This window comes from Indicator indicator, chromosome 8 (genome assembly GCF_027791375.1).
Source record: "Indicator indicator isolate 239-I01 chromosome 8, UM_Iind_1.1, whole genome shotgun sequence".
Taxonomy (NCBI): domain Eukaryota; kingdom Metazoa; phylum Chordata; class Aves; order Piciformes; family Indicatoridae; genus Indicator; species Indicator indicator.
The window spans coordinates 22,286,864-22,313,174 of NC_072017.1; the positions used below are offsets into that span (position 1 = coordinate 22,286,864).

General features: G+C 37.7%; 1 protein-coding gene across 1 annotated transcript in view; it reads right to left on the bottom strand.

Annotated features, from left to right (window-relative positions):
• Positions 1-12,189: 12,189 nt before the first annotated feature.
• Positions 12,190-26,311, bottom strand: part of GLRB (glycine receptor beta) — a 38,756-nt gene continuing 24,634 nt past the window's right edge. Inside the window, exons 7-9 of the mRNA XM_054382883.1 lie at positions 24,720-24,872; positions 21,379-21,671; positions 12,190-12,486 (exon numbers count right to left, since the gene is read on the bottom strand). Of these exons, the coding sequence (XP_054238858.1) occupies positions 12,190-12,486; positions 21,379-21,671; positions 24,720-24,872 (743 nt within the window). The remainder of the gene's footprint in view (positions 12,487-21,378; positions 21,672-24,719; positions 24,873-26,311) is intronic.

Consider the following 26,311-nt stretch of genomic DNA (forward strand, 5'->3'; position numbering starts at 1 on the left):
CTGCAATGACAGAACTCGTGTTAATCCTGCTTTTGGCCTGGAGACCAATCTGGTCAGAAGCCAATCCAGGGGAGGGGGAAAGGGTAGTGTGTCATCTCCACTGTCTCTGAAGACTAGGATGCCCAGGCTGCTCAGTAAAGCACAGACAATTTGACTAGCTGTCAGCATAGTGAGATATGTGGTGGTAAAAGACTGCTCCCTCCACAGTAAAGAACAACAAAATCCACTGCAGTCACCAAAGGAGTAAATGAAACCTCCATTAATCTTTTGAACCTTCTACAAGTATCCACAAGTACACCAGCATCAACTTCCACTTATGCCAACACCACTGGACACCATCATAACCACTTTATACTGAGCTGGCAGCATAGTATGGTTTCATGTGTCCATAGGTAACTGAGGATCAGGTCATGGGTTAGTTTATAAGCAAATTTGTGTAAAGCTGCATTTTTCAATTAAAAAAAAAATCCCTAATCCTTCTTTTAAAAAGAGAGATGTTCATGCTATGGTTTTAGTTTAAAAAAAAAGATTATGTTAATACAGTGTATTTTATTCAGATTACTTCAATTTTATAATTTTATCTAATCTTTATCTAAAAGGAAAATTAAGCAAGTAAGAGATTAAATATCAAGCAGTCAAATATTCTTGTTATGTTTTTCACCAAAAATAAAACAAAATTTTTGAAAAATTATATAAATCATACAAAACCACTTAAATAAATGCTAAAATAATGTATTGTCCAACACAAATAAATGAGACATGCTGTGCTGTTGCAGAAAAAATGCTATGGAGCTGAAGCACTTAGCAACAAGAGAAATAAATGTTTTTGTTTCAGTTGTTTTATTAGATCGGAGGAATAGACAGAATTGCATGAGACAAGATAATAAATCTTTTCTTTAGGAAATATCCAAAAGATAGAAAGTTTTTATTTTGTTCGATTACCCACTGTAAGCATTTTGCACTGTTCTTTGAAAAATCTCATTAAAAATAGAGGTTAAAAGGACTGTTGTGATTTGAAACATCAGCTCTCTTATCATTATCATTACAATCCATCAGCAATAGATATATATCCTCTGTGGTCACCATTTACTTGTTTGCCATCAGTAATTCTTATTTTGAGAAAATCATCTTGTCAAGAAAGAGCTCATTCGAGTTATCATGGAAATGTACAGAGTTCTGCTCAACAGGAGCTTATTTTTAGTTCTGAAAAAAACACTCCAGTGGTTCAGTCCCAGAACTAGTTCATAGCACAGATATGAGATATTTTTACTTTCACCTCTGCATAGGCATACCTTCCCAGAGACTAACTGTGATAGCATGATGTTAATGGCAAGCTTTTACAAAAGGAAAAATAAAAACAAACCAGAAATGTAAGAAAACACAAACAATTCTTATTGGGCTCTTAATTATATACTTTGAAAGATAAATACATCTACATTATAGTAAATGCACAGAAAATAACTTCCTCCTAATTGCATAATTGCTTTAAATATATGGTTTAGCAGCATAGCTTATAGTAGAAAACATTCCACTTAAAATATTTATAGCATTAAAGACAACCTAAGTAATGCTGCTTGTCTTTACTGAAACTTCATTTGTGTTACAATGGAAAGTTATCCTATGCAGATTAACTGCTCACCATCATTAGTCTCTGTAGTTGCTATTTAACCTGAGACTTAGTTTATCCAGTGTTAATTTCCTAATTGCCTTCTCCATTGCCCTAATAAGATGTATGCACAGAGATGATATGCACAGTTAGCTGGGTCCTGAACAATATTAAATTTTTCTTTCACTACAAGTCAACGTACACAGTACGATGAATGCACCAAGGGCTTAAAAAGAAAGAGACAAGCTGATGGGATTTCAAGGTCACTTGAAAGATGGTAGTTAAGATACACAACAACAGCCTGATCTTGAACCTAGAAACGTCACTATGCTGAGTCAAAATCAGCTACAAAAACATAGGGACTGAGGAAGGATTTACGCCACACCTAAGAATACGCAGACCAACGACAGGCACGCTCCCACTGGGATTCAGCCTCTCTCCCAAATCTTGGTTGTACCCAACCAGGTGCTGTTCAGTACTAGCTGTATTTACTGTGAATACAGCATTTATGCCTTTCTGTTAAATCAGACAGATCTGCTAATATGACCTAATGTACTCACTTTCTATAACTAAAACTGTAAAAAGTCTTTGCTGATGGTATCCAAAATAAACGAGTACTGAAAGGCATTTTCTGAAGGAGAACCCTCACCAACATTTGCCTGTCTTCTGCTGGGTTCCCTATAGTTTTAGTGGTATTAACAAAATAGGACCTTGATTTTAGAGGTTGGCCAGTGATAGCAAATAAATGTCAAAGGCAATGAAATGAGCTTACTCAGTACACATAAGGCCTCCTTTAGGAAAATCAGGGGAAATATAAAGAGATCAGAAACTTCTAACCTCAGATGTATTCAGAATCATTTAGTTCTTACTGATGTTTTCATACCAGAATAGCAGCAATAGTACATCGTTTCCTTACAACGAGTTCAGTCATTTGAGGCAGGCAGCGAAAACCACAAACCTCTCCAGCACTCAGCATCACTGCTGAACAAGAATGAGCAATATCACTTCTTCACAGATATTGCAGTGCTGTATACACAAAAATGTCTGTAGTAAAAATGTTATGCTTTGGAATGGCATTTTCTCCATTCATCATCTGATTATTTTATAATTGTATTAATTATTAGTCATCTCAATGCAGTGTCTCATTCAAAGAACAGTCAATTTGGTGCTATTGACAGACACTTGTGTGATACATATTGATAATCAATTGCAGTAATAGCCCATGAAATGACACTGATGTTAAATGGATTGAAAATATCAGCCTTCATGGGCTTCCACAGTCTTTGGTTTTGGAATGCCAACCATGAAAGAAAACCCTGCTTTCTGACAGGAGCATTTCTGGGCTTCCACTCCATCCTGAAGAAGACAGCAAGTAACCTATGAGTCAGACAGATATATAGCATTGACTTTCAACTTCCTATATATAAACCAGTCCCCAGGTCATTATAGCTACACTGCTGTTGGATTGTTGTCCTACAAACAAGAGACTGTATCACCTAATGTGAGCTTCCCACTTCAAGGATTTATGAATCATATCCATATCCAAAATATATCTAGGAAACATAACCATATATTTCAGTATCAAATTTATTACTTATTAGTCATTAACTTAAAATATCTATACATAGGTACATTACATTAGAAATTAGTAAGTGTACCATTTCAAAAGATATTACTTCTTCTTTTGTTATTCTGCAGATTATTATGCAGAATTTAGATCCAAGAAAGAAACTAGAAGGTTATTTTAAGAATGCTTCTTAGACATCAGAAAGGGATATTAAAGGGATATTAAAGGGAAGAATGTATACATGCAGAGGGTTGATCCTCCTCAGAAAGAGCTGCAGTGTAAAGTCAATGCAAATGAGGGGGAATATCAGGTGCTTGAAATCAGAGACAGACTACCTCCAGAAATGCTGACATGGAGAAGACAAATATAGATATCGCTTCTGTGTAATACTGAATCTATTATTAATAATTACTCAAATAATTTTTATTATTTGTGTGCATTATAGTAGTGCCTTAAGGCAGTGCACAACATCTAGCAAATGATATGTTTCACCCCAGCCATATCCAGTGTAAACAATGGCCCTTAGCACAACACAAAGCAGCCTTATTATCATCTACCATTTGATGAAGAGGAATGTTAAGAAAATAAAGGAAATAGTTTGCCAAACTTGCGCAAGAGGTATGGGGAAGGGACACCTGTCTCTCTTTGTTTACTCGATGCTGTGTTTAGCTACAGACCATGACTTATGTTTGATGTTCAAACCCAGCTGGGATAGAGAGCCACGTCCTCATTCATGCACGGTGCACCAATCAGCTAACAGCTGTCCTTTTTTACTGCTTGGTCAGAGAAGAAATTATTTCATTGACTGAATTCTTGCAAGATGAACTGGAAGAAAGGCCATATTAGAAGACAGCATGCTAGTCAGGTGCAGATGTGAGGTCAGTATGGATAAGTATGGTAATTTCTATAAAGCTGTAGGTTTTGTTTCATCTAAGAAATGAAAACTGTTGAAAGATTCAGTCTTGTCCTGCCTTTTAAAGGCTGGAATCTCCTTTCTGCCAAAATAATTTATTCCAATTGTCAAAGCTCATCAGACTCTCAGCGTGAGTCTTACATAAATGGATTTATTCCTGGCTGTTTCATTTGCACACTCCATGAGACTTTTTTTCCACCTATTTAATTTCATGAAGTCTTTCTTCACAGAGACTAGTAAACTTGCTACAAGATCACTGTAATGTAAAATACACTATCTCTTTATTATATTCCTGTGGAAAGAAAAAAGGGTAAACCGCAACCTGCTTTAATAATTCATATACTTAGGAAAAAATCTCATTTTAAAATGTTATTCCTGAAATGGGAACAATATGGAAGCACATGATAAAGCAATAAAAACATGCTTATGAGTAACAGATAATAAAGTGCTGCCAAGTCGGATCTGCATTTTCTGTTTAAAATTTTCCATGGTGAAATTCATAATATTCAGTATTCTACAGTAGTAGTGTAAAATACTCCCATGCAACTTCACTGTCTGGGAATATTATTTTGGCAATGTTGTTATTTTTCTAAATGAAGTGTCTTTCTCTTGCAAGAAACCTCATCAAATGGAGAATGTGATGAACATGTTACTGCAAAGACACAGGATTTGGGAAACCTAGCTGTGGTTTTTTGTGGCTGTGCATTCCTTTGCATTGAATGCAGATGTACAGGGCAGGCCTATGCAGGGAGGGGGTTTTGTCTTTGTCCGTGTTTCTGCAGAGCAACCATAATGACTTAAGCAGCAGTAGATCCTCCATAGCCTTCTTGGCCACAGCAAAGGAAGTGCTTTAAGTCCAGACAAAACAAGTCCAGACAAAGTGGTCTCGTCTGTTACCCACATTTGCTTGTTCATTTAAAAAATTCATTTATTTAAGAAGTTTTCACCTCAAAGAAACAACCAAATAGAAAATATGAAGAATTAATAAAGACTCAAGTTTAATTCCATGAGGTAGATTATAGCCTACAGTACATGCTGTAGATTTGTATTTGCTTGAAAAAAAAAAAAAAGGTTGTGGTTGTAATAGTCTGATCCTGAAGCGCATCCAGATGGGGAGTGGAAGCAGAGCTGCCTGAGAATCTGACACAATCAGGCAGATATTTTTAAAAACCTACAAAGATTTTACACCCTTCAGTAGTCTGAGGCTAAACAGGATTTGTCAGAAGCAGGAGCAGGTAGCAAGACAGCCTTTGTCAAAAGCAGAAACTGATGCCTGAGTGGTATTGGTCAAAACCATTAGTCTTTACAGTCAGTTCGTGTCAGTATTATGCCTTTGAAACAGCCAGTCTTCAAATTAATATTTTTCAATGAGCTGGCCTTTGGGAGTCAAAGAAACAAACAAATTAATCTGAAAGAACAAGCCTGCCTGAGACACTGATAAATCTGTTATGACAATGTAAGGCTTACTAAACATTGAGAAATGCATTTCCCTAGCCTCTGGGTCAACTATAAGTTTTAAGGTTAACAGAGGAAATCAACATTAAAAAAAAAAAGTCACATGGACTACTTTTTTTTTTTTTTGGTATTCTGCTTTTGATTCAATACACTTAACTCAAAAATATAATGCATGTAGTGAGATAGTATCCAAAAAACACAATACTCTGAATTATAGGTAGATAAACAAAGGGGGTAATATGTTAAAATTTAAGAAAGGAGTCCTGTGTGTTCTTTTATATTAGTGTTCATCTGTTCTTGAAAAACAGCACTGGCTTGCCTTCATGAACTCCGCCTTCATGGACTCTTCATGAACAGAGTGATACAGATAATCTTTGCTCTGGCTGTATGGAGATGAACGGTAGAATAGATGAAGTATATTGCCAAGGAAATAACTTAGTCTCAATGAAAGGACTCCTTTGCAGAACAGAAAAGCTGAACAGTGCTATTGATTATCTGTATGTATGCTATAGCAAAAGAAGGTAGAAGCACATGGGCTTTTCCTTTCAGCAGTACTTGGCAGTTTCAGCTGAGATTTTTCATGCAGTTTATGGTGCTGGATAAGGATTCCTCTGAGTTGAAAGGTTTTTGCAGGGGGTAATGGTACAAACACTTGACCTACTAAACTCAGGAGGGTTTCTTGGGGTCAAAAGACTCTCGAGTTTGCCTCCCTAAGTGAAAAATTACTCCTATTGCGGATATTCTTAGAAAGCAGCACACGTACACAGGTATATATGAAAAAAAACCCACACTATCCACTTCCACAGCCTTAAGAATTAATCACGTGGAAGATACTTTTACAAAACCTTATCCTTTCTACTCCACAGCCCCCATACTTCTTCCTTTCAGAGTACATTATGTGTCTTAAGTACCTTCCTGGTGGAATAGAAACTCTTAGTAACCCATGTTGCCTTACTGGTTGGTTTCAGTCACTGTGAACCACAATTTCAGGTGAAAAGGGAAAGACCATTAATTTTCTTGAAAAAACTGACATCCACCTCATTACAACCTCCTTTCAGGCAGCTGTGGAGAGGAATAAGGTTTCCCTTGAGTCTTCTTTGGACAAACTCCAGCACCTCAATCTGTTTCTTGTAGTGAGGAGCCCAAAACCGAACACAGTATTTGAGATGTGGTCTCATAAGTTCTGAGTTCAGGGGGATGATCGCTGCCCTAGTCTTCCTGGCTATCTATCTATCTATCTATCTATCTATCTATCTATCTATCTATCTATCTATCTATCTATCTATCTACATACCTACCTACCTACCTACCTACCTACCTACCTACCTACCTATTGTTACAGTTAGGGACTTTAATCTTTTTTCAAGTGCAAAAGGGATAGTTTTATGACCTAGACTCACGCACGCTCAGGTGGGTGAATTCAACTCATTCTTTTACACACACATTATTTTGGGAAATCTAGTTTCATTTTTGGCACTACCAGTGAACACTCTTGTCAGTACATGAAATTAAATACGGCAGAAATCCTTTTCCACATCACCAGTGGGAAGAAATGCAGTTCTAGCACAGAGTGCGTCATACAGCATACAGCTACATTTCACAGGCACGGGCTGATAAACACCCACACGAGCTAACTTTAAACGAACTGCTTGAGTGCAGTAGCCAAGGCATCTATAAAGCCATCATATATAATCCTTTGGGTTAACACCAAAGGATATTTTTACATTTCCTACGCCAGCAGGTAGGCTTCCCAGACGGAGCTCACTGTTACCACGGCTACATTGCCAGCTGTCCCCAAGTCAGCTAGTTTAAAGCTAATTTGGATAAGGCTGCATTAGCAGTAGACATTTTAGTGACTGTAGCGTAGACATATTCAGTGCAACAAAAGGTTTTCAGAAGGATTTCAAAATAACCATGTAACCTTTTTAAAGATGTCTGCTGACACTGTTACCACTGATGGAATGAGGACAGGTGCTGGAAGTAGATGGGAGGGCAACTCTCCTGAGTAAATCAAAACGCAACAGAGTGCTACAAAGAGCCCAGATTGTTTGTGATTGATTTGATACAAACCCACAACAATGATAATTTTATGTCTTTAAAACTGTGCTTTATGCATATTTCATTTTTAATTTAGCTGTAGAGCTTTGTATGAGAAGAACTAGTTTCTGCATCTTTCTGGCATCACAGAAGAGCTTAATTTTCCTTTTAAAAATTAATTATATTTATATAAAAAAGTTAACTGCTATATTATTACTGTATAGAGCAATTAAATTGTAGACACAAACAAACTATTATTCAATCTCTCTGTACCTGAATTTCCTTTTCTTTCCACATGATCGTCTCTAATCCCAGAATTAATATACCAAAGCATCAGGTAACAGTGCCTTATCATTCCCTTATCTGTTACACAGCATTTGTGCTCATTTCACCACTAAGCTGAAAAATCACTTGACAGTACATATATTCAGGCTGCACTCCCTTGGAAAGAAAAGATTTATTGGTACCTGTTCTATAAATACCCTCAGCACAAGACATCCAATGACCACACTGGTAAATTGTTTTAATTAGAGACCAATGGTCTCAACTGAACTATAATGTCTCTTAACAGATTGCCTTAACAGCTGCAACAGACTGCTTAAAGAAGCTATTGTCTCTCTTCAGAGTGAAATATTTTCATATAAAGATTACTTATAAGTGCATTTCCTTCAAAATTATTATACAGACAGATCATTCTGTGTGGTCACGTTCATTGAAACTACCCCAAAAGGCAGTTACTACTTTTGCCTTAATGGGCAGTAGGGCACTGAAGATGCTCCCTTTACCCACACAGTTCCTGTTACCAAGGACAAATTAATCTGAAGACTTTGAAGAATGAAAGCTGCTTAGCTATGTTTCCAAATGGTCAATCTTCTGTATGCTTACAGAAATAAAACCTCTTCCTCACTCAAAAGACAGGCTGCTCACATACACCATCTCAGTTAGAATTAACATGAGACTGAAGAAAAGAAGAGGTGCCAAAACCCAGTACAGAGCTGCTCCTAAAACCATGTCAAACGTGAGCTGAATCAGCATGAGAAAGTAAGGCGTAGGTTACTCCACACAGCACATTTCACACCTTCCAACAGGGGAATTAATGCATAATAGCTGATACACTTTTCAAGTAACATCCTTTCTTATGTCATTGCTTATTTTTTGGGTGCAGTTAAGAAATGAATTCATTTATCTCCATAAAAGCTCCTGATGCAGTGTTTGAACATGTTCCAAAATCGTGAAATAGAAAGATATCTAAAGGGCCTTAACATAACTATGAAAGAAATGAATGAACTATTTGGATACTACCCCTCAATGCTTAAAAGCCAAGAAAATATTGAAGTTTATGTTAAGAGTAGAACAATGATTTGTAACTCTCCTAACAACAAGCAGGAGAACTTAAAATGTCATCTGTCAGATTTTGCTGTCAGGCAGTTTGCTCAGACATCATGACTGATTAATCTTGTTACTAATGTGTACTTCATGAACTTCACCTTTGCGACTAGCTGAATGCTTTAATTTCTGCAGTTTTAAATTCATACTTCACAGCAAGTTTCTATAGCAGTATACTGATTTTATGTACATTTGTTTTTATTTTTTTAATATTCGTCTCCTTCATATTATCACTATCAATTAACTTCTTATACTCCCTGTACAGTTTTATATTTCAACCTTGTCCTGGAAATCAGTCAACAGGCAGAATTTTACAACTAGAGGGAGCTGGAGGACCATAATGTGATACGATATGCAAAACTCTCAATGACCTTTAGTGAAATGAAGAAAAAGAAAATAAATCAATTATTACTGCTCAGTAGGAAAGGCTCTTATATTCCAAATTAATACAAATACTGCAATATTATCTAGTGTAAGGAAAATGACAATTAATACTTTATAATTCATACTGGTTTATTTTAAATTTTGTTTCCAATTTGCTGCTAAACTCTGCTACTGTCCTTCATTGTTGTGCTGAAATAAATGAAAAGCCTTTATCTTAACAATACACATTCCTTTTTCTTTCTTTTGTGTGAGTTGGAAAGCAATTACAGTGTATTATTGATTAAATGTTTTATGATAAAACACAAAAGCTGTCAAGTAAGCAGGAAAGCAAGAAGGAACAAAGATTAATTTAACAATAGAATCTATAATTGATATTATACAGATAGAATTTGGACATTAATTACAGATAAATCTTTTAATAAGAGTTCTAACAAGAAAATTATTTTCCAAAATTCATACAATTTGCAACACATTGTAATTATTTTCTTGCCTTCCAGTACTGTAAGAAAAAATACAAGTATGAGAATAATATCTATAAATATAGCTCTCTGATTGCATGTATAAAAATTACCCCTTCCTTCATCTCTTTGACTTAACCTTACTGTTTCTTAGAGCCTCTGACAATTTTGTAAATAACTTCAATAGATAGAAATACTTAAACTTTGAACTAGACCTTAAGGATATTATTTCCCCATACCCCTACTGGTTTAATATGGGTCAGTAACATCTGAGATTTCCCTTCCATTTCCTCAGATTAGAAAGAAATCCAAAGGGCAAACCGTGACCATCTGGTAAAGTAGTTCCCTGAAATCTCCACAAGAAAGTGGCGAGGAAGCTGGTTGAAAACACATGACCATATTCTGAAGAGCAGAGCTCTTCAACCCCAACATGAGTCACTGCAATCAGGCTGTTGATCGCAAAGTGGCAGTAGTTAGGAACAACCTTGGGCACGAGCAGATCTACCAAATGCCCAATTAAGCCAGAGCAGCATGCTTCACTCTTTTATATTTTTGACCTTCTGGTTGTGCAGCCTTGCTATATGTGGCCAACATTCATGTGGTGGGTAATACTCAAGTGATCCAACAGTTCACTTGTGGCCTGCATAGGCTCAACACATCCTGGATGAACTAGAAATGTAGCACAGATGTTAATGTGTCTGTTTCCTTATGATGGAAGATTTCATGTATTTAATTCAGTCTCTTCCTAGACTATGAGGAGTCAATAATTCATATTTCCTTTTGTGAATTGCTGAGTTTGTGAGATCTGTCTTCTTTTCATATTTTAACTGACTGTGATGCCCCAGCTTTACAAGCAGAGACATGTTTCTCCAATGCCTGAGCCTCAGTCCCTATGCATTTCTGGAGCAGACGTGCTGCTCAGACAAGCAGCTTTCTTCTGGCTGTATTTCATCTCATGACTTGCTGTTATGAAGGAATTTACCATGACACCCAGAGGAGACCACAGGCCCTGCCCCACGCACTCATGGAGATCATGTTTAAGTAGTCCCCGTATCATAGGGCAAATAGAGAGCAGTCTCCTATCAGAACCGTTTCATACATAGAATGGACTAGATGACCTTCAGGGGTCCCTTCCAACCCAGACCATTCTATGATTCTATGTTATTCTCCAAAAAGCAGCAGCCAAATCAATGAGTTGGTGAAGGCAGCCATTAACGCATAGGCACAAGGGCTCATGATATACTGAGGAGTCTCAGCTTCTTGGACCTTAGACCTGAAGATGGACACGTCTTCTCTTGGTGGCTAGGTGTAGTTTTGGTCATCTGTGCTACAACAGGCAAACAATAAAAGAAGCATAGCTAGTGGTAAAAATGGGATTTCATCTAGACAACAACTGGTTTGTATAAACTGAAAGCTTACAAGGGGGTAAACAAGGCAAATAGAGTCAGATGTATCCAATACAACAACAAAATTATGACATATATTGAGGGTTTCCCAGGTGCCACAGAAGATGAGCCAGTGAATGGAGTAATATAAAAAAGTGTAAGATAGCCTGATTCCAAACTTCATCTTGTGATGTTTCTCCAAAACTTCTGACACCTTTAGTCTAGAAAGTGGCCTGTTTGGTTTTGACATATTGCATCCAGTTTGGGCCTAAGGACACAGCAGTCAAAATTCAGCCCAATGTTTTATTGTCAGCATGTTGTCACACACTTAAGTGTGCCTGCTCAATGGATACAAGTGTTGTTTGCTTGTCTTTTTTTTTCCTAAATGAGCTGATTTTACAAAATTAGTAGTTCTGATCTTTATTTTTCCATATAGACAAGATCAGCTTATTCAACACTGCCTTCACTTACAAAGTCTAATTAATACAAATTGCATCTTAGCTTTTTTCTTCAACAGTGCCATCTAAAATTATACAAGAACGAGATGTTCGTCCTGCTGTTGTTTCCTTTTTTATTTTTTCCCCTCTGGAAGTCAGCAGAGAAGCTGGTAAATGCTACATATACTAGAATACTGATTTTAATAATACTCAACGTGCACATCAGTTTCATTGTCAGAAACAGTTTAAATCTCTGTATGTTACTAATAACTGAAGAGCGTTAATCATCTTTATAATGTAGTATGCACTGTCCTTCATATATATTCCTAAAGCAGGATGTATGCTGTACACTTATATACAACGTTGGCTGGAGCACAGACATTGCAGTGTCATGCTTTCATTCAAATTTCAGATGCCATATGTTCAGTACAATCGCATGGCATCAAAATGCAACATATTGCTTTGCAAATGCAAATAATTTCACACAGTGGCCTTCATGACTGGGAAGGGGTAATGAAATGGGATATATTTTACACATATGAAAAAAAAAGAAAAGATTTATCATAAATATATGGACCAGTATATGACGTTGAAGAACAAGAAGCAAAAAGGGAACAGTGCTCTTGCATAAAGGTCAATTCTCTTTGCTGCTGATGGAATAACAGGCTTGGGAGGAGGAGGCTTCTTATTGTTCTTGGCTTGAGATTTCCCAAGCCCATTGTTGACTTCAATGGGCTTCCCATAACAGTCATAATTCGACAATTCAAAATCCCTTGGCAAGCTTCCAACAATGCTGAAATCATTGGATCTTAGATCAGATTTCGAAGTGCAAACTTTTTTGCATCTGGTCTCACCAACCTATGAAATAAAGAGTGATGGGAATCACAATCTACTCACAGTATTTCATTAACAAACTTAATGCAGCTGCTAGAGAACACAGCAAACAAACATACAGGAAATTACTTGCTGATAGGGATATGTTACATCAGCCTAATTTGCTGAATTGTTGCATTATAAAGTACTTAAGGATGATCATTCAATCATATAAGCTAATCCAAACATTCATAATTGTTTAATTTTTCATGCACAAGGTGCCTCATGCTGTGCAACCTGCTATAGTTAGACTCCTTAATTTTAAGATAGAAGGGGAGAGAATATTTCTGTAGAGAGTATTTCTGGAAATTGGGTCTGCGCTGATGAACCTGCAGGACAGATACTACTCAATACCTACATTTTTATCGAGGCCTGGAATTAACCCTAAAATTCTGTGTTTGATGCAACAGTTAAAGTCTGTTCTTGTTCTACACAGTAGCCAGCTCAAGATCCTGTATCTCATCCCTTTGCATGGTGAGAAGGCATTTTCTTTGCAGTCCTTGGTGCCTCTCTAATGGTAACAAAGTTGTGACACCATTCTCAGCACTTCCCATTCTTACACTGGAGCTGGGAAGTTGAAATCCAGCAGCTCTTGGGTATCAAGTACTACTGCGTTATGGGGTAACTCCAGGCAAACCATTCTCTTTTACAGACCAGACAACCATTTTGCACAGGCAGTGAACATTTAAATTTTAAAAAGTATTTGTTGTCCTTCAGACCAAAGTATTCTGGAGGAAAAAATTCTTAACAGCCTGGGACAGTGTTCAATATTGGAGTATCAGGGCAAACTGTCTAGTAAGATGATGACTGAGACATATATCAACATGATTATGTGACCCTGGGTGACATGGGGACTTGTCAGTCAGTCATCTGAGAGGTTCCTTCCAGTTGGATCATATTCTTGTGCAATGAAAGGGTAACTTGCAGGACTGAAGAGTCACAGGAATACTACATTTTTACCATGGTCAAAACTAGTAAGATTTAATAAGACCATTACAAGAAACAGAATCATGTGTGAAATTATAGGGCTGCTTTTAGATTTGCAAATGTGTAGTCCATTCCTCATACTACCAGCAATATATTGTAAATCCCAGTGACACTAATTGTAGCCTAAGCACTCTCATTTACAATACAGAATATTCCTGTTCTATCTGCAGTATCTAGAGAATGCTTCCCTAAAGGCTGTTCAAGTCTGTTCTCATTCACTTGTAGGACAGAGAATTGAGGGAATGGCTTCTAGGTCACCTCTGCCTTATAAGCAGAAGACTGTTCACAGCATGTTCACACAGAGCTCCGCTTAATTTAGTGTCAGATGGAGTACTGATTTATCAGGGTGACACAATTTCCCTTGAAAGAGCAACCTGGACCAAAATTTTCTTTAATACACACATGTTACTTTTAAAAATAATTAATTTTGTTTCTCTTGGTTTGCAAATCTAATGTGCTTCTATTTTCTATATCAAGTCCCTGTCTAGGCATAGTTTTAAATTTCTTCTCATACATCTCCAACTCTCTAATATTTCTGCTATTTTAATCTAAATATACTTCATCTGTCTCTCTGCTATTATATTAAAAGTAATTTATCTGCCTTTTATTCACCCTGTCTTGGTTTGCACTAGAAGTATACCAATATTTCTGACACTTACCAAAGGCTACAGGAATCGTTTCTGTGGAAAATGGTATCACAAGACTTGATTATAGAGTACTACATGGAAGACTTGTAAAAAAAGTAAAGCATTGTTAAATGTTATATCCTTTTGACTTCTTCCTGACTGAGAACTTGGCCCTGGAAAATATCTGACACACCATTTGCCTTATCCTGCTCCAGCAGCATGACCTGTGGGCCAGACACAGCTTGCAGGATGCTTCTATCAGACGTATGACTTGTCCCCTGCAAAGGGTAGGGAGCAGCTGTTTGGGAAGGAAAGGCTGCTGGAACAGTGCAGGACCTCCCCACATCCCCAGTGGAACTGGGCAGCTGCTTCTCATTCCTCTAGCATGGAGGTAGCGGTGCTGAGGAAGGCACTGGAAGGTGATGTGGCTCTTGGGTGTTGGCCCAAAACACAGACCTAGTTCCTGTTTCTCATAGGACTGGGTCACCTTGTCTAGTTTTGGTATGTTGGACAGTAGACCTGCCTTTTGATGAACAGCTCAGAAATACCGAAAAATTACACCTAGAAGCTATGTCCCTATTCCCCACAAACATATGTACTTTATTTCTAACCTGAATTTATTTGGCTTCAATATTCAATCACGTGGCATGACTATAGCTAGCCTGATTAACTGCTGGTACTTACAGATGGCAACAAATCTAACCTTGATTTTGCATAATCCAGCTGACGTAACTGGGTCGACATATGAAGCCAAGTCAAATATTCTTAAGAGTTTCTTGCCTCCACATTGTTACTTCTGTCAACATAATTGACAATCTTTAAAAAAAAATGTCCAATTTGACTAAATGAATAAACACACAGATCAGCTTTAATTTTACTGACCCATTTAAATTTATTAGTTAACGTGGGGCTGAATTATGAATAATAGTAATGATAATTAATACATACTACTAATAATTACTTGTCAGACACCTGTTAGCTATGCAATATTTTCCACTGATTGATGTCAGGCTTATAATTATTCATGTTGCGCCATTTAGCCTTTAAAAGTGCTGGCACAAAGTTAGATTCTTGCTGTCTTTTGGAACTCTCCCAGTTTTAAAGCATTTATTAAAAGACCAACATTAATGTTCCACAGCGCCCATGGACCAGCACTTTAAAAAAATCTCAAACACAACTTATGCTGAAATCTTGATCGTGAAATGTCTAACTTTAATAGCAACTTTTAACATCCTCATTAGCTACTGTCAATGAAAGATATTTCATCAGCTGATTGAATATATCTGGCTATTCCCCAAAGACAGAGCAGAATGTTTATTCAACACTTTTCCCTTTTCTGCTAATCCTTGATACTTACAGCACCTCTGTCTAGTATTGGAGCACTACTCTTAGTTTTAGTTTTCTTGGTATGCATGCAAAGTAATTTCCTATTGCCCTCAATGATGCTAACTATATATCCTGTTACCTACACCTATTATCCACATCAATTTTCTGGATTTCCATTTATATTAATTGCCATCAACTTCTCCATTTGTTAGTGAACAGGAAAGAGAAACGCTTAAAAAGTTGTTACAGAATTTGTTTTCAATTGTGCTGGTTGGGTTTTTTTTTTTTTTTGTTCTTTTTAGTTTGGTTTGGGTTTTTTGGTGTGTTTGTTTTGGGTTTTTTTTTTTAATTAGTGTGACTTCCCTTCTGGTCTGTAGCTGTTTTGAACATTGTTAGATAGCTCACCAGCATAACTCATATTTTTTGTTTAAATTCTTCCACCCAGTAAAGAAACAATAGTTTTCACGTGTGAAATCTGTCTTTTCACAGCACCAAAAATGCCAGGACTCTTCTAAATTTGTTTTGTGCAAATAGAATAAAGACCCTTCCTAGAGGAGTCTTCATCCTGTGATCAAGTCCTCTTCATCCATCAGGATGAAGTGTGATATAAAATGCCATCATGCTGCATTCAAGAATTTTCAAAAGCAGAAATGTAATTGTCCATAATTTTTAGCAAAGCTTCAAACATGCTATAGCACTGGCAGCCTCTCAAGCCCAGCCTGTGTGTCCCAGGCTGAAGCCTTCCCTATTGTAATGCAGCATTCTCTGCCCTGCACAGCATGTCTTCTCTGCCACAAAATCATCTTCCTGTTGCACCTAACCTCTTTTATTGGCGTGCAGATCTGCCGCTAGTGCTGCCAGTTGCCTAAAAGTCTTCTATACAAACTGAAGGAGGAGTTTTCTAGGAAACTGTCATTAATCTTTTTTGTGCTTGTTTTGTGTTCTTCCTTTCCTCTTGCCATAATGATAGATGTAAAACACCATTAAAGTACGGTTTAGCATTAGTGTGTATTCAGACTGAGTATATTTTCTTGTGCAGCTCAGCAGGAATTTGCTATCACAGTCCAAATATTCCTTGCAAAGTACAGCATAAAAAAAATACTTATACATAACATACCACAGAATCACAGCATAGCCTGAGTTTGGCAGGGACCTCTGGAGATTATCTAGACCAACCTTCTGCTCAAAGCAGATTGCTTGAGGCCTTTTTTACAGTTATGTTCTGACTTCTCTCCAAGGATGGATACATGAGTCACTAGAGCAGAAAGTACCTGCTCTGTACCTGAAATGCTGTCAGGAACTATTAAAATAGACTGCAGCCTGTGGTTTTGTGTACAAGGGAAAATATAAACTGGGTTTCTGGTGATTCTACAAGAAAAATATGAATCTGGGGTGCCACTCAAGAGGCAAAGACAATATGGGAAGATGAGGTCACAATAGACCTCTACCAGTAATCAGTTACATTATAGAGATGAACATAACCCCTATCATGTTTCTGAGCCTGGATGTAGCTCTGAAAAGGTGAGACAAGCAATAGCACTACTTTTCTTTTTTTTTTTTTTTTTTTTGGTAACTGGGTTTAGAGCTATTAGCATCACTTGCATAGCAGTATTCATCACCCACCAGAGCCACCCTTTCTGCAAATGTTCTCTCCAGTCAGCAGCACATTATTTGTGGGGGACAGCTTCTATAAAAGGGCTTGACGAAAATGTGACTTTTCAAATAGAGGGGTGTTAAGAGTCAACAGTGCAATCTCTCCCTGTAATTACGCCACCAGCGAAAGCAAAAAAACCCTGATTCATCTTCAAAACACTTCCCTTTTTGCTTGTTTTTCTCACTGTATGATGTTGCATTGCTAGGAAACATGCACAAACTCCTACTAAGGATTCCCAGTAAAAAGCCAGTGCCAGCAGTTACCACCAGGTTGCCTAATTTTCTCCTTTGCTTAGAACAGCATCTACTTGCAGCCACTATGAACTAAAGTAACCAAATTGTACTTTGTCATGGCTTCTTGCCTGTAAATGCATAGCCAATTGCTGCCCCTAGAAAAACACATCAGAAGTGCTTATGTTGAATTTTCTCTTTTTTTCCTACAGATTCAGGGTGATCTTGCCAGATGGACCACTTGACATTAATCAGGCAGACATATTGATAAATCTCTGGGCTTAAAATGGCACTGACATTTCAAGGGTTTTTGTTGGAGGGAGCATGAGTCATAAAGCACAGACTCAGGGGTTTGGCCTATGCTGACAAAATTCAGGTTTTACGTCAGCCAGTACCCAAGATTTAGTGGAGAGGAGAACTAGCTATGCATCCATGGAAGCCTTTCTCCATCATTGGGTGACTGTCAAATTATGAGAATTGCTTTCATCCTGTCACCTTCACTGTCACTCTTGGTGACTATCAGTTATGATCACTGACTCTACTGACCGTGCCCAAAATGGGTTCTGCTGAAAACTTCCAGCTGTACTCCTACAGGTTCTGTTACAGGGGATATCTTCTCCTCACCTTCAATTATGAACGGCACCAAGCTTTTAGTGTTTAGGATATACTATGAAATTTATCCCTTTACCCAATTCCTTGTCATAAAAAAATGATCATGTGCTTTTGTTATGGCTTGTTTTTCACTAATAACAAACATGCCAAATCTCCAGATCAGATGCCATGCTTATCTTTCACAAATGGAGAAAGCACATGAAAACAAGTTGTTCCAGAAAGGCTGCAACCAGAGATGCCTGACCACCTCACTTACTTCCCTGCACTCCCTCTGATCCTTCTCACACCTGGCACCTTCTCACTCCAGCAACCCCCCTGTATCTTACATACTGGCCCCTTCCCCAAATCTCCTGCTGAGACTTCACTGCTGCAACATTGCATGGCTGCAAGAGGCAGCAAGGAAACAATTTGCTGCTTGGAGAATTGTGGTGAGTTGGCCTGGCATCAGGATCAGGGACAATTTAAAGTGAATTAAGCTCGATGCCCCTCTAATAACTTAGAGATATCCATGAGCAACATTCAGTTAAAGTCTTATAAAAATTAAGTGCTTAATTTAAGCTGGAGAAACACATAAATGTAATTATTAATGCTTTCTTGTTTTCCTCACTTGGAGTTTTCTGATTCCAAGACTTTCCTATTGGGTTTACCTTTGAGCCCCATCTGGTCTATTCCCTATTTCAAGCCTAACTATGGTGAGATTTCCAGCTACACACTCCATCATTTTTGCCTTACCTCCTAGGGGGAAAGAGAACATCCTTGAACATTTCTATGGGATGCACACTCATTTCTAGGATGCAGTTCTAAGTTGTCCTTCTGTCCTAAAGCTATGCATTGCTTCACCTAAGTCTTTACAAGTATGTATCACATCATTTCCTCTCTTCTCACACACAATCCTACTTAATTCTGATGAGAAACAGCACCTGAAGATCTGGGGCAGCACTCTGGACTCTTTCTGTTTCCTATTCTTTATGCCTTTCAACACACAGGTTTTTTTCCGTTACCTGTTTCTTTAATGTTTCCCTCCCTTGCATATTTGCTGTATGAAAAATGCACTTTTTACTTGATCATTACTAGGGCTGTATAGAAGCAATCCAAATTTGTGAGGCAGATCTAGTTTTGGAATAAGAGTCAGAACTACTGAAAGATTTAGACCTGTTTTGATTTAGGAGTTTAGTACAGGCTTATGCAGGGCTGAGAACTTTCAAAGTACTCCTACGCAGTAGCTGGTTCAGACTTTTCAGCTTAAGCAGTTTTATAGCATTCAAATATATGAAACCTAGCATCATTGTCCTACCATATCCTGATGTCAAATGATTCATCAGGCTGGGACCTTTTTCTATCTCAGCCTGGTGACCTTCCCAGAAATTATCCTTCCTCAGATAGGCTATATTTCAAACCGTCTTTAGAGGAGGAGACCTCTCAGCCACATGATCAATTTTTACAGTGATGGACATCTATTTCCAATATGTTTCAGTAAACAAATGTTTTGTGTAAAGATCTGTATAAAGATCATCAGAACCTATGTGTGCCCAGGACTCCAAATAAATCCCACGCAGCTTATAGATATTAGAATGGTAAAGGTGTCTGACAACAAATTGGAAAGGTCCTGGAAAGTGCAGGTCAAACATGAGATGATGGAGCTTACTTTGCAAGATCATGGAGAGTAGAGTGAGGTCGGAATCATAAAACCATTCAGCCTACTTCTAGACACCATTCATGGGGAATGTTGCTTAATTTTTGTGGACAACGAACTAAGTCTTAAAACACAATATACATTCAAACTCGCCTTCTTGAAAAAAATATTAAAAGATTAAAGGATATGTGAGACCCTGACTTTCTATTGTCTCAAACAGTGATAATGCTCCTTGGATCAAATAAACAGAACTCATCAGTTGTTTGGTGTTAGCTCACCTTAATTTACTCCAAGAGAATTTCTGAATCTAGTATGACCTTCTTACTGCCTAGGGTTGGCTCAGGAAATTGGGTCATGAGAGGATCGAAGTTATAATTTTATTCTCCCTACAGCTATGACAACGGTAAGCAATTTAAAGGGTGCACACACTGAGAAGGTTTAGTAATTTAGCAACTTGATTTTATTCACAACACTGAAAAACTGTTTGCTAATCTCGTCATCGATCAAATTGAACACTTACATTTGTTAAGAATTTAAAATAGAAGTAGATAGATTTAATGCCGCTCTGCTGGACTGTTGCAACTACTTTGTCACAAGAGCGAGCTGAATTTGGGACTTGCAAATTGCTGAATACAAAAACATCTAATTCAGTGCAGGGGTAGCAGTTATCTTTCTTTCTACTCAGTTCCTAGGTTGCCTGAACTTAGGGAAGTACTTGTGAGACAAGTTAAAGCACTCGTGAGGTTCTAAGGGGAGCCTGGTTGCCTGACAAAACAGTTCCCAGGAGAGTCTTCTAGGAGATGGGAATTATTGGTAGTACTTAATTGCACCAGCTCTGCATTACCTGAGGCTACTCTGGCCTGGAGGTAATTAGTTATGGGGCAATACCAGCATGATACTAAGACAGGTTTTCTGCCATTGTGGCATAAACTACTCCTTCTTTAAAGAAAAGCTCAGGTCACACTGTATGCTACCAATATTAGCACTTGGATCTGGCCCAATAGCTTTATTTCATACATCAAAATTGCAGAGTCATTGAAAGCTATTGGCCAAATACATATTCCACATATTGTAGCATAATGTATTTTCTTCTGCAGAATAAATGTCAATTACATAGCATTCAGGACTGATGACAGTTGGTCTGAGACGTGGTAAGTCTTGGAGCACAAATGGGGTGTTTTACAACACCAAGAATTTAGAAACACAATGGAAAACTTTGGCCTGAGTGAAGATGTACATCTCATCTTTATCCATATAGTGAAAACTGACCCAATTACCCATAAAGCCTATCTGGCAACACATGAAGTGCAGGAACTGTCTGACAGACAAATAGACCTGTCTTTTGTTTACAAATACCAAGACTTCTGGATCCCTGTCTTCAGAGATGCTTGACATACAATGTGGGACAGCTGTGGCCATCCCCAGGGGAAGCAATGAGATGAGTATTTGAGTATGCTCTCAGCAAATGCTGACTGGGAGTCCTGTCCTCTGAATAGTTACAGTCCGACAGCTGCTATTTATCACAAGAAAAACAGCAACCGTAAAGCTGCTTGCTGCTTTATTTACCTGAAGCTCAGCAGCAACCATGGCACTAGATATTAAAAGACAGATTTTTCATTTACTACATCTGACCTTAGATCACTAGGGACCGATTGGTCAGACTGCTGGTCATTAATTACCATCATATTTTTAATGCCTTGGCCACTTCTAAGATTAAGCATTTTCCGGAACTATTCCAGCAGTACATTCCTGGAATTGCATCAATAGAGGATAATGCTGATTTTGAACACACAGATTCACAGCTCCTACCTGTAAAGTGCTGATGTGGACCGGGGTCCCTGTGCCATTCACGGTGTTCTTCTTGGCAGCATTTCCACCCTTCCCTTCCACTTGCTCTGCCTTGGCAATCTTTGCTTTTTCAGCTTCAATTCTCTTTGGATTGTTTAGCATTACCTGGACCACCGCATACTCTACCAGGGATGCAAACCCAAAGAGAAGGCAAACAATCAGCCAGACATCTAAGGCCTTCACGTAAGACACTTTGGGAAGTTCAGCAGCAAGAGTGGTACATTCAGATGCCAAGCTGAGCACTGAGAAAATACCTATGGAAAGAAAAACAATACAATGACTAAAGAAAACTTATCCTTATGAACACTGGCTGTGCTCTTTCTCTGAAACAGACAATGCTGAATGACTTGTAACAATGAATGGGACTTCACAATGTGGTTGGTGCAGCAGGTATACAAAGTGTACATGATTTAGCTTATGAACAAGTTAAACAGGATACATAGATAGGATACTGCAGCTAACACTGAATTATTGAGTACTTTGATTTTATACACAGAGAACCAAATAGTTAAGGCTAAACTGGTGATTTTCCCACCCCATCACGCAGTTGGGAAATCAGCTTTCCAAAGACTTATTTTACAATGTAAGTCTGGGAAGAGGGAAGATAAGTATATGATACTTAAAACAAAAGACCCCAAGTCCTTTACATTAGGCTACTATTGTCCCAGCAATCTGGACTGGCCTACAGCAGAAGCAATTCTCTGACTGATCTGTCCACAAGTGCGATGTGCAAACCTTAGCTGAAAGGGAAGTTTTTGCTGAAGAGTAAAACTGTGCCAGCACAAAAAAGTTTGTGTTCCTGATTCACTGTGAAGATGAAAACACTGAGGTGACTGAGGATCTACAAACATTCCTTTATTCAGGCTTCCAGGATGTAGAGGAATCTTTCCAAAGGGTGATTCACGAAACCCTTATCATGAAAAAATGCCCCATATCTAAAAAGGCTGATGAAAAGGTTAAACTCATCATCAAAATGGGTTTCAACAAGCATTTCTCCTTTCCAAATGTCACCATCAACATAGAGCTCACACCACAAGAGACAAAATTCAAGCCTGATCCCAAAGAAAGATTTCCAACAGGCTCCTGTGAAATGGAAATAGTAGCATGGACAGCTACATTTGGAAAAAGCTAACTTTAGAAATGGCTGTCACGAGGGGAAACAGTTCAACCTCCATTTCAGAATGTCCTATTTTGGTTTTGTGAACACTAATGAAAAAGATGTTTAGTTATGAGTGGACAGCTTCAAGAAATGTAACTGAAGCCTATAGACAACGCTGGCCAAAGGGAGATAGTCTCAACCACATTTCTTATATTGATCACTTGTGTTATCCAAAGCACCACAATTTTGTAATTCATAGACAGGTCATTTTCTTCAGATCTAGTTTAAGGAACTGAGGATGTGAAAATGTTAATGAAACTGAAAGTATCTGTATTGGTCTATGGAAGTATTCAATTCTAGCTGATCATAAATAACACTATTTTGCTATTGTTCCCGTTTAGATTTTAATGAGATAGATATGACATTTTATTTGGTATTAATCTCAAATGGGCAATTTACTAGCTGCTATAACACTGAAGTATGAAGAAATTATTACAGGAATAGAATTTTAAAATACAAAATTATATGATGCTTTATTCAGAAATGCATAATATCAATGCAAAGCTAGATTTTTTATGTCTATTGGAATCATATAGAATGGCCAGATGTGCTATGTCAGATCAGAATGACACGGTAAATACTGAACAGACAATACTCGGTGTCCACTCTGGCTTATTTTCCATCTACTATATAGGAAGCATTCAGGTACAAATATTCCCATACGGATAGAAAGTGAGCATTGAAGAGAAGCCTTTAAAAAAAAAAAATCACTAACCAACACCAGCTGTCTGGGGATGAACACTAATTATTGACCCCAAAGATTCCTACTTGCAATAACATGTACAACGAAGGCTGTACTGCCTCTTGACATATATAGAACCCTTCTGCCATAAAGTGCCAGCTTGCTGTTTGTTTTCTGGCAGTGTACTGTAATAACTACCTTGCACGTCTATGCTAGACTTATGAAAGGCAGCCTCTACCCTTACCCTGAATAACCACATTATCCAATGATAGGGACTGGCTCAGCAATTTGAATATGATAATTGTTTTCCTACCAACTTTAAAAGTAGGTTTAAAAATGTTTACTGTCTTAATATGTGAGTATTACTATGCCCAGTGCTGTAAACATTAGTACAAACACTTTGTAGAGCTTAAATTACTAGACCTTACAATCTTGTACTTAATTCTGCAAAACTATCTTACAAATTCTACTAGATGAAAGGACTTTGGTGGAGCTCTCATCAATTTGTTCAGTAGAGCAGTTTAGGTTATAGTAACCTGCTGTTACTTTCTACTTGTCTGGATACCTAGGATGAAAAGTTCATCCTCAGAACCTGAGAAATGTGCAGGTTTTCAAGGTAACAATAGAGTGATATGGACGCATGGAAATATTCTATCAAGCAACCATTTGCTGCCAGATCAGCATGGCCTCAGAGACTTCAGTAGCAGAGTTGTAAGTTGCATCTCTGGCAGCATCTGCACTATGTATCTACCTGATTTAATTCAAAGCTCAGGGTTATTTATTTAAGAAAGAAAGAAAAGAAAAAACGTCTCTTTTCTTCTCAAGAAACACTAAAGAGAATTCACAGACCTCCTTGGTCCACACCTGCAAAAAGAAAGATGGCTTTCCTAAGAAACACCTCTGAATTTTTGCCCCTAGTGTGGCACCCCTGTCCCACTATTTAATAATAAATGAAGGGCCTGCCTACCATGTTGTGCTGAGCAGTGTGAATGCACAAGCCCGAAGCACTCTCATGAACTGAGTCTCTAATGAAATAAAGGATGCTAATTCTTTTCCAGTCGTCATTTGGTTTCTATTAATCTTCAGAAAAACTGCTCCAATAAGCAGTTATTTAGAGTCATCTTCAACATCCTGTTTTCTTACTGGTTGTTCAAATGTTGCAATTCCTATAAACTGCATATTGCCACAGTGTCTGTAGCATCATCCACACATGCAAAAGATCAGAGTTGTCCAGGTTGAGAGAAGCAGAGACAATGTGCTTATCACACAAATGCTGGAACCATTATCAAGCAAAGTCATAACGTGGAGGTGGATTTTACAGGACATGAATGAGGAGGTTTCCATGAAAATGATGAGCAGATAATGGAAGTGAAGTTGCTTTCAGTGTCCAATGTCATGTTGTCAAGCAACCAAGAACGGCTTGATGGCATTAAAGTAATGGTATGTGTAAACGCAGGTTACCCAGTGGGACTCTTGCAGCACTTGCATCAGGATTGATCCAAAATGACAGCCAGGACAGAACAACAATTAGCAGTGTAGGAGCATAAACACCCATCATGTAAAATCCAACTTGTCTTCTTAAAGTGAAGATTACTTCTACACAAGTGTAATAACCTTTAAAGAAATAAATGGATTGTTTAATGTGCTTTGCAAGTCAACCTCTTCCAATCCGTATCTTCCAGGCCTTTTTCCATTTAAGAGCAAAAATTGGTTTATTTGATTTTCTTTAGAAAGGAGAAGGATTCAATCTGAAAAAAAAGTGTTCAAAATACAGATCTATAAAACACCAGGTGTGGTCAGGCATGTGGTCAGGCATGGTCAGGTTCTGTGCTCTATAAGGCACTCTCCGTTATCTCACAGGGCATCAGGCAGTTAAAGTGACTCACATCTTCATGCTGGCTTCAAGATGCAGTCCATCTTGAAGGGTCTAGTAGTCATACTAGCTTAAGCTTACCTGAAAACAGTACTTAGCATTAATTTGTACAAAAAGTGGCATTAAGAAATATTAGTGTAGAGGTGATCTGAATGCAATTCTGAGATTTACCCAGTACTGAAAGCTGATACAGGTGTCTGCTAAAATTAGTGCAGACTTTTAAAAAAGACTGTAAAAACACTGTAAATTTTGAAAACCAGGAATACCACCTCAAATCTTTTAAGATGAGGATCTAAAGAACATAAATATTTCAGACGATACATGTTAAGATTAATTCAATACAGAAAAAAGCTGCAGATAACTACAGTCTTTGCTGGAGATAACAGATGGATCAGGAGTCTGATAACCAGAACACAAATTCTGTTCATATTTTCACTCAGTTAGCAGAACTGGCATTTTTATGTTAGCATTGTGAAAACAACATCATAAACTATTCTATCAGAAGGAAAAGGCATTCCTTTGTGATATTACAACTTCAACCGAGTTGGTACAAAGCTGACTGAGAAGATAGATCTGTCAAAAATGTATCTATTTATCTTCTACAGTTTATCAGCTAAGTGCTGTAGAATGCTAAGTCATCTTAAATGTTCTGTTTGGGCATACAATAACAAAAATAACCAAAGCAATAAAGATTAAGGAAATACAGGCATTAAGGAAATAGAAATCTATGGTATTTTATGGTTCATTATATCCTCTTCTATGATCTGTTGCCTGAAAAATTTCCCCTCTATAATTTCTAAATAGTTTTCAGATACTTTCAGGTTTTATTCTCAAATGAGGGACTTTATTTGTTTGCTTCATGCCAGAAATGTATTCTGCATGCTTTTGTATTATCTTTCATCAGGCAGAGAATATTATCTATTGCCCTCACTCTTCCACTCTTGAGGATCTCTTTGGATCTCTCATAAATACTGACAAATAAAGAACAGGCAATTTACAAATTTAAATAGCTGCCTTATTGCCACAAAAAATCGCCCCACATTTGTTGTCTCTTTTTCTTTTTTACTCAGGTAGGTATGATAAAAAGTTGGCCAACATAAATAGGCAGTAAGAGTAAGTTCTTCATGATTGGCAAAAATCTCTTACATAAGCCATAATTTTGAAAATCTGCTTCCACGTG